At 44.1% G+C, this 17,361-nt stretch overlaps 1 protein-coding gene across 1 annotated transcript in view; it reads left to right on the top strand.

Annotated features, from left to right (window-relative positions):
• The first annotated feature begins 532 nt into the window (after positions 1 to 532).
• The window catches only part of llgl2 (LLGL scribble cell polarity complex component 2), a 43,142-nt gene continuing 26,313 nt past the window's right edge, over positions 533 to 17,361 (top strand). The window contains exons 1-2 of the mRNA XM_083994470.1: positions 533 to 771; positions 15,450 to 15,569. Of these exons, the coding sequence (XP_083850596.1) occupies positions 15,495 to 15,569 (75 nt within the window). The 5' untranslated portion in view covers positions 533 to 771; positions 15,450 to 15,494. The remainder of the gene's footprint in view (positions 772 to 15,449; positions 15,570 to 17,361) is intronic.

Here is a 17,361-nt window from a genome sequence, read left to right as displayed (position 1 = left end):
GTTGGTATCTTGATTTTAGTAGAATTGTTTTTAAAATCTTCCCTAGTATTGCTCTGATACAGAAAACAATTGATTAAAAATGTGTGCAGACAGGTACATTTCAACAGTTACAATTACCACATAATAATAAGAATAAGAATGACTTAATTAACATACAATGTTGTGTAGTTGTATCCAAATCTCATTACTAATACTTGAGAGCCCACCAGCCACCTGTAGAGGTGTTGATGGGGTTCTATTAGGACCAGCTGTAATTTCCTGTTTTAACCCAGTTCTGTAACCTGGTTTGATGTGTGCATGTAAATGTGGTAAATTATATTGTGCAGATGACGCCTGTTTCACTGATAGTGCTGGGTTGGTATTTTACAAAGTTCTCTCATGAAGTATACAATGTAGCCTACTACTGCAGTGAAGCACAAGTGGAGTTTCCCAACAGTACAAATGTACGAGTTGTACTTGAATGCATCATAAGGGCGGAGTTAGCAAAGCGGTGAAGTTTAGCCTAGCCGGAGCAGGAAGCAGCAGCGAGGCTACCGCCGCAGCGGTGGAAAAAGGAAGAGCAGCGGAGTCGGTGTTTAGTTGTTAAACGGTTCTCAGACGTAAGATTTCCGCGGCAAATACTGGGGATTACTCGTTTTCGACCTGGTCGTATTTTCCCGACTCTGCAGGAGGCGAGAGCTCCAAGCCAAGCCGGACACTGGCCGGAGGCAGGATCTCATCCAGCGGCGGCGGACGGCGGACATCGGCTGTGCAACGGCCGTTTTGAATCAGGTGGGTGAGGAGGTGGGCCCGCTCCGTATCACAGAGCTGGCTGCCCCACAGGTGTTTGCCTGCCAGTCAGTCAAACAAAAAACCTCAACTGTTCAACACACCCATCCGTTTTCTGCTGAGCACCGTGACCGGATCCAACTCACGCTGGTTCAAGTTGCCCGTGTAGCAGCCAGGCATCAGTCCTCCAGTTGCCCACTGGCTAGCTGGCTAATCTTTTCTCATAATATTCCCCCTGAAGAAATCAGGTAGCTTTAGCGCTGGTGCCTTCTTTCAAAGCTAATTTGCACATTTCATTGAATTAGAGTTGCACTTTTCCTTATTGTTTAACGCAGACATTCGAGAGTTTAGCTACAGTTTTAACTTTCAGCAATTGCTGTAAGTTACCCCCCTTTTTTAATATTACCCACACTATCAATGTGTGTTATACTGTTTGTGTTGTGGTTGTAACTTATAGTTTGGATATTCTCAGCCTCGCCAATCAGGTTTTATTAAACAGTTGAGTTTTAACAACGTCAACATTAAATCGATTTCAATTTGGCGAGGACGTTTTAATCAAATCTGGCAGCTCAGCCGTTGGTTCGGCTGTCGTTAAGTGTAAACCTACAGTAAACAATGCAGCCAGGCACAAACTAACTAGCTTCAATGGGCGTTAGCGCACACCTGGGGACAGTGACTGCAGCTCGAAGCCCTTCTGGTCGGGAGACCGAGTCCACAACAGAAAAATAGAGAGCGAAACTAACAAAGATTTGTGGTTAAAACCTGTGAATCAAATAACCCGTCGCTATTCTTGCAAACCCCAACGTGTAGCCCCGTGTGTATACAGTATGTGTGTGTGCAATAGTTGCAGGTAATGTTGCATAATTACGGAAACGTCCGAAGCTAGCTAACTTCAGCAAGGTGTGTCTTCTCGGCAGGTATGTTAGTAAGCCTTTTGAGTCAACGGTCTGGTTTCGAGAGTGAGTAATTGGTGTGTTTGGGCAGGTGTGTGTGAGAGAGAGAGAGTGTGTGTATGTGTGTGTGTGACAGAGAGTTTCACCGGTTTGGCTAGTTTTTGGGAAATACTCAATAAAATGAGGAGATACGCGTGGAAGACAGTAATAAAACAAGCTACATGTCCTGACTCACACTGTGCGTTCAGCTAACACGAGCTGCAGTAGTAAAGTTTGTGACACGTGAGCAAATTGGGTTGGTCCTCTCACCCTCTTTAGAGCCTTTTTCTCTATTAACTTTGGGAGACGACGGTTACACAGTATAAGCTGCAAAAAAAAAAAAAAAAAGTCCCGTAATCAGGACAGGATAGTGAAGGACACAGGGGCAGTGTCCTTCAGCTGCACCTGCATCAGCACAAGACCAAGTCAAACAAAAAGGCTTTGTTCTCAGTTGTTCCACCTGCTCCAACGTCCACCTGAAACTATTATGGAGGCAAAATAAACGACCCCTCCCAAATTTAGGGCAAAACAAGGAGGAGCCTTCACCTGCTGAGTTTACATTGTGTTTGAGAGAAATAGTGTGGAACAAAAGCAGAGGTTTCTGAGTAGTAAACACACACAGACAAGTCTTCCTTTTTAAAACTTTGAATGGAAGTGCATTTTTTTTTCTAGCATCACATGGCTGAGATGTCCAAGAGGTGTAGCCTGCCTCTCATAAATTTCACATGTAGCACTTGGCTCAGGTCAACAGTATAACAAGTACAAATGCTATTAATGTCCTCTGGCTCATCGGGCTTAACAGCCTGGTGAGTCAGGTCCACACATACAACACATCAGTGAAACAACTCTTGGTGTCCATGGATCTCCTATCAGAGTCTAGTGTTAATCCTGCTGGATGTAGTTGTAGAGAGTCCAGTGTGCATGTCCTGTGCATTTGTCTTGTGCATGTTTTTCTCAAATTACATATTAAGAATTATTCTGTATTTAGTTGTAATTATGGCATTTAAATGGTTTGGTGTAGCCTATTTGTTGATAGCAGGTGGACGGTTGACCAGTTATGGTAATAAGCCGTTTATCTTTATTGTTTTCCTTAATCAAAGTAGCCAAGCACCTCATCTGTTAAATTAATATTCAATATTAAGATATTTCACTGCAGCAATACTTCTTGCCCTTTTATTCATTATCATATTACATCAATTCAGTTTTTGCAAACTGTAGAAATGTACATGATTCAACTCTAGTCGAAACGTTTGTAACTAAACCACTCTTGCACTTAAAGGTCCTACTTCATTCACAAAGCTTCACATTTTCAAGGTTGTCTTGTGATTAGCTTTTGCACTTTTGCGGGAAATTGAAGTTCAGAGTCGGTGCTGCAGTTTTTCAGACCTCATTAGGGCATCATGTGATGGAAAGAGGAATGTTTTTTTAAGCCCATGAAAACATTCACTCGTTCCCACAATTTTAATTCTTGAAGCTCATATCATCATACCTCACAATGTTGCCCCCAAGCCTCCGTGCTCTCAAAATGTCAGCACACAACCCTGAGGAGTTCCAGTTTTTGATATCTAAAAGTTAATCGTTAGGAAAAGCATAGTCAAGTTCTTACTCACTGCAATACAGCACACAGCCTGTGTCTACTTGCTCTTTCCTTCCTAATACTGTGTGGATGTGTTTTTATTTTCTCATGGAGAGTTTCTCCTGCTTTGCACCTTGAGGATACACATTTTATTTTTAGGTCAATCAGTGTCTCTTCAATATAATGTGCTTTTTGCTCTTGCTTTTGCAGATTACTGAGTAGCTCAGTCAGTGGTTTCTTCATCGGCCCCTTCTAGGTCACATGGTGTCGAGTTCAGTCCCTGTTGAGGGCAGTGCTCCTGATAACACTCATGTAGGTGAAGGTGACACACAGTCTAACTCCCTCTCTTTTCTCTGTAACAATTCAGACCTCATTCACATATCAAGACACACTCACCCACACATGTATGTTCTCTGCATATAATTCCCAGCATGCACTGCAGAGGAAAATCATGAAAAATCATGTGGAAGTTGAACAAAGTATCACGGTGCAGGGTGTCTCTCTGATCATAATGAAAACTGAGTGAAACATGGTGAAGACAGGTCTCTTCTTCTGCTCTTTCATTATATTAAAGCCCCAGGATGTAACTTATTTGGCTTAGCAAAAATCAAATATTGCTTTCATAAATGGGTGGTTGACATATAAGCCGAAAAAAAGATTTTTTTTAAAACTTCAAATATTATCCCTGAAATTACGTATTTCACTGAAGTCGAATCACACCCGCATAAGTAGTGGCATAAATAGTGGCAGCGTGACCGTAGGTAACCACAGAAACTCACCGGAGCTGTTGGCTCGGGGAGAAAGTTTTCCAGGTAGCGCCTGTTAAAAATGTCACCACTGTGTAGTGTGAGGAAGGACGGAGGTACTGATGTTGCATTCAGGTGCAGTCAGGCAGACGGCTGTCGGCAAACCAACCGGATGTCATTTTACCATGACAACATATTGTCACGCCTGTATTGTTTTGCCTCGTGCTGGCAGACCACTTGTTTACATAGACGCTTGTTTATCCTGTTACAGTACATGCAGCGTCTGTTGTCTGTCTGAGGTCTGCCCGATTTCACGTGAATGCAACATCAAGAATACGTTCTGATATGCAACCGTACCGCTAGATGCGGGTAATTCCTACATATTAGGCTATACCTTTAAGATACATAGGCCAGTTAAAAGGTCACACACACGCCTGGACAACACAACAAATACTGTGTGTTTCACTGTAATGGAGGGTTTTTGTATCAGATTGGCTTCTGTGTTCTGTTCACCAGTCACATCACAGCGTCGTCGTCCCCACAGCGATGGCATATTCAGGCTACTGTTTCTAACCTATATACCAACACACAGCCTCATTATGTCTCTCACTGTACAGCAGCCGTTCTGACCTCATCTTCATCGTCTCTGTTAAATTGTCACACGTCGTCGTCCGACTGTGACAATCAAGTCAGTCAGTCAATGATTAAGCCAGATATTTACACACATCATAACCATGGGTGAACACACACTGAAACCTGTAGCTCAGTGTGAGCGAATGACTTTCAGACAGCAATATTTGCTACCGTTCGACTTCAATCCATCTAATTGAATGAAGTAGTTGTGTGCTAATGTTATGGTAGCCTGTTCATGATAGTCTCATCCAGTCTCGAAATGAGAATTCCATAACTCGGCACCATACTATTAGCAGTTAAGTGGTGATTGTCTGATATGGAAGAGAACATGAAACCACCAGTCAGTCAGATAATACAAACCAAATGGATGCAAAGCTCTAACACTGTCAAATGCCCAGCCTTCTCGTCTTACGGCAGATGTATGCTTCCGTTTTTGAGTTGTTCTGCAAATTAAATCTCACAGCAGCATGCAGCATGCAGCTATCACATTCTAGTAGAATTTAGTTCTGTCTTTGTCAGTCTGCCGTGTGTTGATTCAGATCTGTGGCCTTTTTGGAGGCATTGTGTTGCAGTATTGTGGAATTGAATCTCTTTTTTTTTTGTCAGCCTCAGGCAATATATCAGATGAACAAGCGTCAGAAACCTACAATTATCTGTCCCTAATGCTTAATTGGATGGCTCCAAATGAAAGTGACTGAGAGTATCTCACATTCACAACAGTGCTGTTGCTTCAGATCCTGTGAGTGATGGAATGTCAGGTCGTATTTTGAACGTTTCACAAGAGAAGACAGCTCTGTCTCGCCTTTATGTCTTAGCAAACACTGACAAGAGTTGACCAGTCAGTCACTATGGACGCCTGCGGACACTAATCTGTATCATCAGTGATCTGACCGTCCTCTTATCATCAGCGCTCGTGCAGCACTTTTCCTGTATCCTGCCAGACCTAACAAACATACCACGTCTTCTCGTCTCTAATGTGAATCGCGCCTTTTCTGTTGCTTTAACTACAGCTCTTAAATGGGTTCATCTGTTACCACCATGGACAGCAGGATAGTGTGAATGAGCTGCAGTTTAGCTCAGGTCAAACCACTGGATTACTGGAGAATACGAGCTCGCCTAGTGTAAACTTTGCATCCTGGTCGTCTTGTCTGTCTCTCCCTGGTTCTGATTACAGGAAGGCGGAGGGGGTCTGCAGAGGGGGGGGGGGGTGGTAGTGAGTTAGGGGGAGACGTGATATCCTGCGAGCCACACCCGAAACTGACAAGATCTCTCTCCTGTTGTGTTGGGGACAGTGACCGCTAAGTGAGGAGTGTATTAATAGGTGTACGCCTGTCTTGGCTTTCACTCATCATCTGTTGTATAAAATCACATAATTTCCACACAGAAGAGGTAAAACCCTGTGTTCTGGTCGTAGCCGAGTGTGTGTGAGTGTGTGTGTGTGTGTGTCTCTCCTGCAGGGCTGCTGCTGACAACACTATCAGCTGGACACTGGAGCTGACAGTGTTGGAACGGCCCCAGAGAAACCAGTCACACTGTTTGGCAGCACGTTGCCCTGTGTTTCTGTCACCACGACAAGACTTGGTTTAAAGGGATAGTTCAGTTTTTTTCTTTTTGAGAAATACCGGCGCATTGCACTGCACCAAGGCACAGGCAGTACACTGTTATGAATGGGGGACGATTAGTCAGTGTATATTCGCCGCCTACGAGAAGTTCTGTCTCAAAATAATACACCAGTTCAAGAGTACGATATAAAGTAAAAATTTGCAACGCACCAACTCACTCGGTATTCCTCCGCAACGCGCTGCATGATCAATTCGCCTATCAGCTGTTTGGCATCATAACTGGTTAGTTCCAGATAAAACAAACTTTTTTACCTCATACAACCACTTCAGTTTTTTTAACGATATCTTTATTGAATTTTCATTTTATAGAAAGAAGAATAAATAACAGAGAAATGTGCAAAATGAAACAGAAGTGTACAAACATATAGCATTAGGTCAAATTTTTTCATAGTAAACATACTTGGTCCATATAGCAGTGCCAACAAAATGAAACAAAAACGTGGCGGTCAGAGGACCTCCTCAATGAAAGTGAAAGAGTCCATAGAAGATACATTGTAGAGAAAACAAGTGCAAGAATTTTTTCCAGACGTAAACAAGAAGTTAGTTTACACTAGTACATATTTTAGTACACACTCACATCCCTAGTTCAAACTGAGCAATGCTTTCCGTTTAAACGTGTACACGGTAGCGTCCCAGGGCCCCCCACCCACCCGGCGGCTACTCTCACTTTGATTGGCAAAAGCGTCATAACTGGAAGAGTTGCGAGCGTGACATCTGACACGAAATCAAACCCTAAAAACCCAGCGGCAGCAGCGTCCACTGATCTGTACTTTCACATGTGCTAAATGACTGCTGTGTGGAAAACCGCGCTGTGGTCCGTCATCGTAATCGAGACCCTCTCATTCTAGGGCGCCCTGCCCAGCCCCCCAAAAATGTATGTAGCCTATAAAAAATATATGTATAAAGAAATTACGTATCGTTTTAGAGATCTGGCTACACAATGGTTTACTATCAAATCAAACTTGCTTGCCAAAAACAAATTGCGTTCACCGTTTTTGTAAAATTTTTACTGTTTCATTTCATGTAACTGTTTACATGCGTACACTGACACACCCCTTAGTTTGTACTATCCCTTTAACCTGTCACACTGTTGCCCCAGCAGGGCTCTGTGTACTATGGGCCAGCTTAGAAAATGCTACTAACATACTTTAGTATGTTACTCCACTGATGTATCAACTCGCAGGCTTTTATGGGGCAGCCATAGCGGGTAGCAGGAACCCGACTGTTTGCTGTAGTTGGTATAACAGACCCCTCCCATCGCTCCGTCACAGTACCCGCAGTCTTTTGAACCCAACGTACAGAAAAGCTGGTTTCTGTTTCATGCCACTCAGACGCACGCCTCCTCACCCTGGCTGTCTCACTTCACCGGCCTGACACCGGTCACGCGCCAACCATCTGCAGTTCACCGCTGACTCGAGAGGACTTTCCATCTCCACAAACCAAGAATAGCTCGGTGATGCCCCGCCACCAGATCGCAGAGAGCTGCAGCGCTTTTTAAAAAAATGTGCTGCCTTATCAATATCAACCAACGGCCCGCGACGCTGACGAGGGCCGGAGGTGTAGTCACGAGTAGATCCACCATGTGTGCAGGGCAGGCCAGTTCTCCCAGGCCTCTCCTGTGTGGCTGTCAAACAGGTTCCACTCTACCTTTGTGAATATAGTGTATTTTCTAGCTTCATTTTCTGATGCCACAAACGTTTATGACTTTGGCGGTTGTTACTCAGGGTGGAGCTGATTTTTCTTTGCACTTTTTTTTTTTTTTTTTTTTTTCCTGTGTTACAGCAAGTGCTGGCATAGCTGCTGATTGCATAAGTCCATCAGTAAGAGTGTTTGGGATTCCTGGCATTTCTGGTCACACATTCTTATTCCCACATCTCATTGTTAAACACTGTGTCGCTGAGAGAGGCCGGACACGCAGCGGCCCCGCTGGTCGAGCCGCCTTCCCCTCCAGGTTGTTCTTGTTGTCGTGTTCAGGCACGCTCCTGCACATTTTTTTTTAGTTTTAGGACTCCCCTCACAGTTTAGATGGCTCGGTAGATATGCCGGGAATTCGATGACATCACTGAACCGTAGCAATGAAGGATAACAAACATTAACTGAGTGAAAGTGAAGGACGTTAAGGACGGTATCCAGCAGAGACAAACGTGTCCGAGTTGTGAATGTGTGAGAAGAGTCAATAAGCCGGTTGAATTTCCCCATCAGCAGTAAGATGCTATGTGTGTAATCTTATCTGGCTGAGGGATGAGCTCACTGCAGATCAAACAGTGTGACGAAAGAGCCAGCGTTCATTGTCATTTTCTGTTGATTGCGCCTCTGCAAGTCGAAATTCCTGGGAAAATCCATATCTGAGAGCAGAACGAGGCCTGAAACCGGCCCGATCCGGTCGGTTTCCGTGTCACTCACTTCTGGCCTGCCATTGTTCCCCCCCCTGATAAACCTGGAACTAACAGGTACTTCCCTGTCACAATAACAACCTTATCCACTATCTTGCCCATGTAAATGAACCTTTTGTGCATGTTGTGTACGCTGATTTACATTGTTCTAGGACAAATTAGTCATTGAATTGTTGTCGAGATGACAATTTCTTCCCTTGACAGTATGGCCAACCTCAGACATTCCATGGGAAACACCCATGACTCCCCCATAGTTTAGGGAAGTCTTGTTTAGTTCTCTTGAAGATGAGCCGAGGTGGAATCTTTTTGAAAGCACAGGACAACAACAAAGAGATGGGCTGGTTTTAGAAAAACAAATATCAAGTAATTTAAGGCTACTATTGATTGATTGTTTTTTTTGTCAAAATATCTGCTTGTTATTATCTTGATGGGGAGAGAGGAGTCCCATGGTTGTCTGTGTCAAAGAGAGAATCTGGACATTTTGGGCATTTTTAAAAGCAAACTGAAGACCTACCTTTTTAGCCTGGCTTTTAACTGAATCTTATTATTTTTATCGTTATAAAACATTTAATTTATATTAATTAATGTTTTTATTCTATTTTAATTCATTCATTCTTGTTCTATTTTATCCTATTACACCTATCTACTGTATTTTACTTCATTTTATGTCTCTAAAATCCAATGTTCTAAAATTGTGTGAATGCGTATGTGAATGTATGTGTGTCTCCCAATATGTGTCCCCTATGTTCCTTGTTTTTATCATGTGAAGCACTTTGAGCTGCTGTGGGCATGAAAAGTGCTATACAAATAAAGCCTGATTGATTGATTGATTGATTGATTGATTGATTGATTGATTGATTGATTGATTGATTGATTGATTGATTGATTGGCTTTGCTCCCAAACCTAAAGCTGGTAGATGTAGTCTTATAAAGATACATCCTGTCATGTGAGAACTTGGAACTTTTTAATATAAAATCTTCTGCTAATCATTCAGTTCATGAGCTCTAGTTTTACGTTACTTTAGTAGTGTACAGTGTGTTGTCTGTGTGTCAGGTGGGAGTGTGGCTGTTTTCACCCATGTCTGTTTACAGCAGCATTACTGAACTAATTTGCACCATCCCTCCACTGTGGTGTGGTGGAGGGTTGGGTCATGGGCCGGGGACACAGACATTAAATTCTGGTGCAGATTCAGTGGAGAGGGAGGGGACAGGAATTTAAAACATTTTCAACTGTTACTCAGGAAAATTTTGTTTTTGATTTTGATGGAAAAAGTTTGAGTTTCAAAATGCGATGGTGGTTGTGGGACATTTTTTGTGGGACTTTCTAATTTTTAATAAGAACACGAGGAAAACCAGTGTTGCGTTGCCTAAAACCAACCAAATGCTGGTGTCGTTCTGACAGGATATTGAGCTCTGGTATTGGACGAGCTGCTTCGTTCAGGAAGACGCGTCACTCATGTGTTGTGCGCTAAATACGTGACATTCCTGAAGTATGGAGACACGAGGTTGACGTCAAGGTTTTGCAATGTGCACCTGTCAGAAAAAGAAGAGATGCCCCCAACAGCAACGTAAAGAATTCAGCTCACTGGAACCGGTTCTCAGTCTCCATCTGTGTTTACAGTATAGTCGAGTATGGAGGTGCGGATCCTCAGCCCTGGTTACAGGACAGTCCGTCTCCTCCGCTCCGAGCTGGCCTCCCCTCAGATGGGTTGAAAGACCGCCTGTTCAACAATACACATTGGTGTATTAGCTCAGCTTGTTCGATACTGAGTTGATTCTACGTCTTGGCCACAACCAGACCGCACAATATTTGGTTCCAGAGCAGAGGTGGTTTAGCCTGACTCTCGCCAGACCCTTGTAGTTCCGCAAAGCTCCACCAGAGGCGCTACGCTCAGCTTCACACAAGGGTCTGGACTCGAGGCCAATGCAAACTTCTTCCCCGGAGCAAAAAATAATGAACCAATCAGGATCGCCGGGCGGGACTTTCTGAGGTGTGACGTAGCGCTGAAGCGACTGTTTGAGTCAAACAACAATGGCGGCTCGCAGTGAGGAGTCGTGCGTTGGCATTGATTCTGCTATTTCAACTGTTTTGTCGAATCTATCGAATATTAATTCTTTGAAAGATGAACAGAGAACGGTTTTGAAGGCATTTATTGGTGGCAAGGATGTTTTCGCTCTTCTTCCGACCGAAGAAGTAGCACGTCATTCAAGATAACGGACAAGTGGTTTATCCAATCACATACAAGATTTTTTTTACAAGGCCCCGCCTTCTGAAATGAATCGCCTATGGAGCAGTCCCAGACCCTTGTGTGGAGCTCAGCGTAGCTTTGCGGAACTACAAGGGTCTGGCGAGAGTCAGGCTAGAGGTGGTTGGTTAATCTAACTGTCTGAACAGACAGCCTTAAACATCACTGCAGTCCACATAATTGTGATGTTCATTCCCATTGTGACCCCTGACAAGTAGCTGCTGTGGAAACAGCCCCCGGGTGTGTGTTTAGGGCTCTAGTGTCTGTTCACCAAGTTGAAAAGCCACAATTAATGAGGTTGGAGGGAAACGTGTGATTAGGACACAGACTGCAGAGCAACTCTCAAAGTGCCGCAGCATGTGTTGAAGGCTGTTTCTGATGCTGATGACCCCCCCCCCCCCCACGCTTTCCACATGGGCCTTTTGCATCACTCTTTACATACAGTATGTATATGTGAGGGGCAGTTCTAGCTCTCATTTACCATCAGCAGATTCCTCGTGTCGCCCTCAGGAGCTGTTTTGTTGAGCGTCGTCTCTTTGCTTCACTCTCTTTAGCTGCTTTTTACACTTTGTGTTCAACATAGGGATGTTTTGGTATTTTATTTTCTAGATGCAAAACCATTAAATAAAATTCCCAATTTTTTGACTTAAGCCGGTGCATATTCTCATTTGCCCAGGTCATAGTATTTCAAAGGAGGTTAAATCGAAAGCAACTGGACTTAGTTATTTGTCTAGGAAGACGTTTCACCTCTCATCCATGATGAAGCCTCTTGGATGAGAGGTGAAACGTCTTCCTAGACAAATAACTAAGTCCAGTTGCTTTCGATTTAACCTCCTTTGAAAGAAAAAAAAAAAAAAAAAATTTTTTTGACTTGGATCTAAAAGGAGCTAAGAAAAATTCAAGAGTACAAAACTGTCTGAACATTAGATGTCATCAGGTTCCAGTACATTTAGTGGTCTTAAATACACAGTAAGTGTTGAGGTCAGCAAAATACACTGTGTTAGTGTGTTTATAATCACTACAGTTAATGAGAGAAGATGCAGAAAAAGGCTTTTCCTTTCTTTTTGTTCTCTTTGCTGAAGAATGATTCTATCTTTGCAACAGTCAGTGCTGTTGTGTTTGTTAATTATGGACAACAAACTCTGCCACAAGGCATTTTAAATGAAAGTGTGCGTGTGTGGTATTGACATTAATTCGTAGCATTGTTGCAATTGCAGTTTCAGCAGCAGAGGAACAGTCTAGTCTACCAAATTTGTTATCACAGCTTGTTATTATCCTTTATACACACAGCCAAAAGATAACTACATGTTCACATGGGTCTACAAGATTATGAATATGGCAGGGTTAGTATTATTGTAGCCGAGTGCCAAAAATGTCCTTCAGTCAGTCTTCAAACAGTCTGCAGAGACCAGGGACCTCTGCGTCCAGTCAGCCTGATGTGCCAGTCCTCTGTGTTGACTGTTTTAGGAAGCAGGAGCTGGAAACGCGTGACGTAGCTCAGCAGTGAGTCAAGGCAGCGCTGCTGATATGAGTGTATAATTTGGACCGAGGCAAATGAGCTGGTTCAGATGGAAAACGGTGACTCACGGTCCAGGCCTTTGTCACAGACTTGTGACACCGTGGACTCGGCGTCTGACTGCAGCTATGATCCCACCCCCCCCCTCCGTCTGCTCTGTCTGAAGCCCTCTGATCCGAGCTGGAGCTGCCGTCTTCTCACCGTCACCTGACACTCAACTCTGAGTGAAGAAGTCTGGCCCACAGCTCTGACACCGCGGCTGCTCTGTGGTGAAACCTCCTCCTGACACCGAGGCGTTTGGTCAGGACGGTGCTGGACCAGTTAAAGCTACAAAAAGACATAAATTAGAAGGAGACTGAGGTGGAAGCAACGTCCTGTCTTATAAATGAATGTCTGTATTCATTTTGTAGGAGCTGGCTCCACTACCAGCTGCCATATCTACAGTATACTTTCTGTCTGTCTGCGGATGTTGTGATATCCCTTTGACAAAGGCTTGTCAAGAAGAGGAGGAAGCAGCATTTTTGGATGGATAACTGTGTGAGTGGCTTTAGCTATCTACAGAATGCACTTGTTGAGCCACTCTTGATATAGCTTGTATTTTTGCAGATGCACAGACAGGCCTGTATGGAAACTTAAAAAGTGAATGAATACATAACCTCCACAGGCAAGTGTTAATAGGCAGGTAAACAAATGTTTAAGATGACATGTTCTTACACAAGTAGTGGTCGCTCCCTGAGGACAGCTCAGTGTGTGTGTGTGTGTGTGTGTGGAGCAAGTAGTTGAGAGAGAGATGGAAAGAGCAGTGAAATGTGTTTTGAAGTAGTGGAGTAGTAGTATGAAGTTTAAAAACACAGCAGCAGCGTTCACTGATCTGTCCTGAGACCGTTGTTGACAACACTTTAACCACCGTGATGTGAGTGTGACGACCCCACCCACACTGAGGAGGAACTGTGAAGGACTCTGCTGTGATGGGGAAAGGATCTAAACAGAGTCGAGTAGAGCTGTAACTGGGTAGTGGAAAGGGCTGCAAAGTAATGGTAACTGGTAGTGGAAACCCTGCTTTACATTGTTTTAACAAAGAGAGTTATCTTAAGCTAATAAGTCTACCTTTTCTCCGCTAAGTCGTTGACTTATTTTCCAAGACGACTCTCCTCTGACTCTCTGACCTGGTGCCTGGGTGCTTAACTTAAACTTAAAAGACCTTTATTGTCCTTACGGAAATTTGTGCCGCTCCACAATCCCAATGCTTGACGTGATGTCACTTTCATGGCTGCGCTCTTGCGAGTAATTAACCTGAGCAAGATGGTTATCTGTAGTTTACCCAGTGCAGGACTCTACTGTGAAGGTGGAAACATGCGGAGGTGGTGTATTTGCAGCAATTAAAAAGTCCTAAATGAATGTAGAGGAAACACTGTGAGGTAGAAGTTAGCTGTATGGAAGTGCAGTGAATTAATGCTCCAACTCCGGATGACCCCAACCAGCTTAGGCTCCAGATTGCCCCTAAAATTTGAGACTGCACATGTGCAAGAAGAAAGATTTACTTGCACAATCAGTAAAGTTGTTTTTTTGTTTGTTTGTTTGTTTTTTAACACAGATGAAATGTGGAAGGGGCAACTCAAAGAATGTGGATTATGTCATTACAGGTGGCAGACTGAATGAAAAGGAAATGTGAATATTTGCTTGGCAAGTGTGCGGTGCGCCCCTAAATCTTCTGCTTGTGCTCCTAAAATGTTAAGTTAAAGGCCAGTCCATCGTGCTCCGAGTCAAAACTGTTAGTCTGGAGCCCTGCAGCTCAGGTTCCTGCCTCCGACTGTCCTCGGTCTGGACCAGGACTCGGTCTCTGCCGTGCTTCCTGACCGTGACTCTGCCCGGCGTCTATCTGAGAGAGTCACCACCACATACCGCTGCCTCCATGTGACAGAGATTAGCCAGGCTGCTGTGGAGCCTATAGGCACCGGGTTACCACTGATAAATGTTGTTGTCTCTCACACAAGCTCCCTCACTCTTTCCTGTTGCCTCATGATAGTTTTCCTCTCTTTGTCTCCCTCTCCCTCCTTCCCAGTCCCTCTGTCCGTCTCTGAAGTGGCCTCTATGGTAACCGCCTTTATGTGTGGCAGGTGTTTGGGCTTCTCAGATGGGTTGACTGTGTGTGTGTGTGTGTGTGTGGGGGTGGGGGGGGGGGGGGGGGGGGGGGTTCACAGATGACAATGAGTGAAGTGCTAGACTGTAGAATTCCTCTCTTCCTCATCATCAGTCTTTTTTAGAGAAAACAGTCGACTACCTGAGGCTCCATAGATTCCAGGCCGTGGTCCCACTTTCCACTGACACTGGGAACGCGCTGCCTGCGTTGTGTGAGGCTGGGGACTGGCATTGTGTGTGTGTGTGTGTGTGTGTGAGAGTTTCACTGATTGCTGGATTTCCATGTGTCATTAATTTTTTTTTTCTTTAGGAAGTGGCTCTTTAATTTATCTGTCTCTAAATGCAGCTGCAAAAATGCTTAACAGATTAATTGTGTTTTTTCATTTCTGTGACACACGGATTCAGTCAACATGGGAAACTATAATGCAAAGTGTCAGTTTTATGTTGTGTTACTACTGTGATGTCAAATAGGCATTAAATGATCAAGTGTTTGTCTGTCTAAGTTTGATGGGAAATGTGTGTCACACAACACGGGCAGTGTGTCCACTCTAACCCAATAACATGCATTGAAATAAAACTCAAGCTTTTTCTCTGGCTGTGATACATCCAATGTGTTCCTGGCCTCAGTCTTAGCATCAGGGTGTGAAGGTGGACACTGTCAGGAGGAGTCATAATACACATTTGCACACATTTGGATGACAAACGCAAGGGTTATTCTACAGGTTGTCATGGTAATGTCACTATAACGCCCCAAGTGATAACGGGCACTAATTGTGGAAGTATGAACTGAAGGTTTAACCTTTTTAACTCGCTGCTCCTTTTCTTCCTCCCTCCCTCCTTCCTCCCCCTCCCCCCTGCCTCCTCTCTCCTCCATGCAGTGTGCGTCAGTGAGCCTGCAGGCTCCACGCTGGTGCTGAGACAGGATGAAGAGGTTCAGGCGACACGGCCAGGAGTCCCAGAGAGATCGACTCAAACAGGAACTCTTCCAGTTCAACAAGGCAAGTGAGCCCTGATGGAACACACAGGTCTGAGGTGAAACTATAGTTCATGATGCATCACAACAGGTGATGGGAAAATAAGCACTAAACTAGCAGTAGTTTGAGTAGTGTTTCTAATCTGGCTACTGCAGCAGCAGCTGCTGTGGGACATGAACTCCTGATCCTGACTGACAGGCAGAGCACAGCTTTCTCTCACAGCTACTGTAATGAAGTTACTGCATTAATTCAAACACCTCCCATTTCAAATTAAAAGCCCTCCAGCTTATCAATGATGCATCCCAGATGCATTCTTAAAAGGGAAATATACCATGGTTAAAGGTGGAGTCTGGAGGTTTTTGCTCAAAAATAAATTCTAGACTTACATACAAACTAAATCCATCTTAATCATTACCTATGGGCTTCTAGTCCTGTGTGGTGGTGATTGGGTCTGCAGAGCCCCCTCCCCTGCCTGCATTTTGGTTTTTTGCTTTGTTTTGTTGTGCACAGGGACGTTTCTGGGTGGAGAGTCATGTTTTCTCTCCAGCCAGTGACAGAGCTCAGGTGAAGCTTCGTGCAGCAGAGTAGGAGGGCTGCTAGCCCTGCTAGCTGTCCCGGATGCTAGTGGGTGCTAGCGGCGGATGCTATCCGCCACCGCTAACACCCGCTAGCTTGACGTTAACTTCCGATGGCGGTAGCGGCTAGCAACCAGCGCTAGCACCCACTTCCCAGCTCACCACAGCGGCCCTCCTACTGGTTACAGCATCGTTCCAGCCCTGATTCGGACTGTATTTCCTTTTCTTTGCAGTCCTGACTGCTGCTGCTACTGCTATCAGGGGCAGGAGGCTGCACAGTTCAGCCCGAGAGGAGGGGCCCAGATTGAATGTTTTGTTTACAAACTGCAACGAATAAACCTCCAGACTCTACCTGTTAAGCTAAAAATCTTGCATAGTTTCTCTTTAACACAGCTTTTATTGTTGTTCTGATGTGAAGTGTATGGTCTCATGTTTTTCTTTTGGACTGAGCCACACAAAGTGATCCTGATGGCCAGTCCAACTTTGAAGCATTCTGTAGTGCAAACAAAATGTCAGTCCATTTCTGATTTTATTGTTATCTATAATATTTACATTTATAAATAATTGTAGTGGCTCTTTGAAAGTGGTGCTATTGTGTAATGATTCTGCGACCTTTTGTTGTGCATGATCATATCCCCTATATCTTTGTGGGAGGAAAAGGCAAGCCACTAAAGTCAGACCAGGAAACCATATAGCAGATTAATACCTGGTATTGTTGTACCAAATTCCCTCTTTGTGTATCTATTGACATAATTTATTTGTTATTTATCATCACACAAAGAAGACCATTAATACTATAAATAACCCTCCACTATAAGCCTGTATTCATTGAGGAGTATCAAACTCAGGCTGGTCAAGCTTCATAATAACTTGCAGAAAACTATACCAGTGGGTTTAATCTCCTGTGGTTATCATTTAAAAAAAAAAGTCAGTTCTTTTAGTAAATGATGCAGACGATATGAAGAACTTGTTTGCTTTGAGCTCTGTGCAGTGAAGAGCAGCTCTTGTCTCGTTGGAGAACCACACCAATGCACACAAGATTCAAACAGGAAGCTGCACTTTGTGTTTGCTCTTCACCCAGTGGTCCACAGCCTGGTGGAGCAGACAGGGGCTGATATTTAGCAGATCACTTCACAGCAGTGGGAGAGTGGGAATGGAAATCAGGTTTGAACATGATAATGTTTATGGTCTATAACACACAACCCTGACCAGTGCCTGTATATATTTTGGTCTCGGTGACT

The sequence above is a fragment of the Trachurus trachurus genome (assembly GCF_905171665.1).
Source record: "Trachurus trachurus genome assembly, chromosome: 19".
In the NCBI taxonomy this organism is placed as follows: Eukaryota; Metazoa; Chordata; class Actinopteri; order Carangiformes; family Carangidae; genus Trachurus; species Trachurus trachurus.
This window is presented reverse-complemented; position numbering and strand designations above follow the sequence as displayed.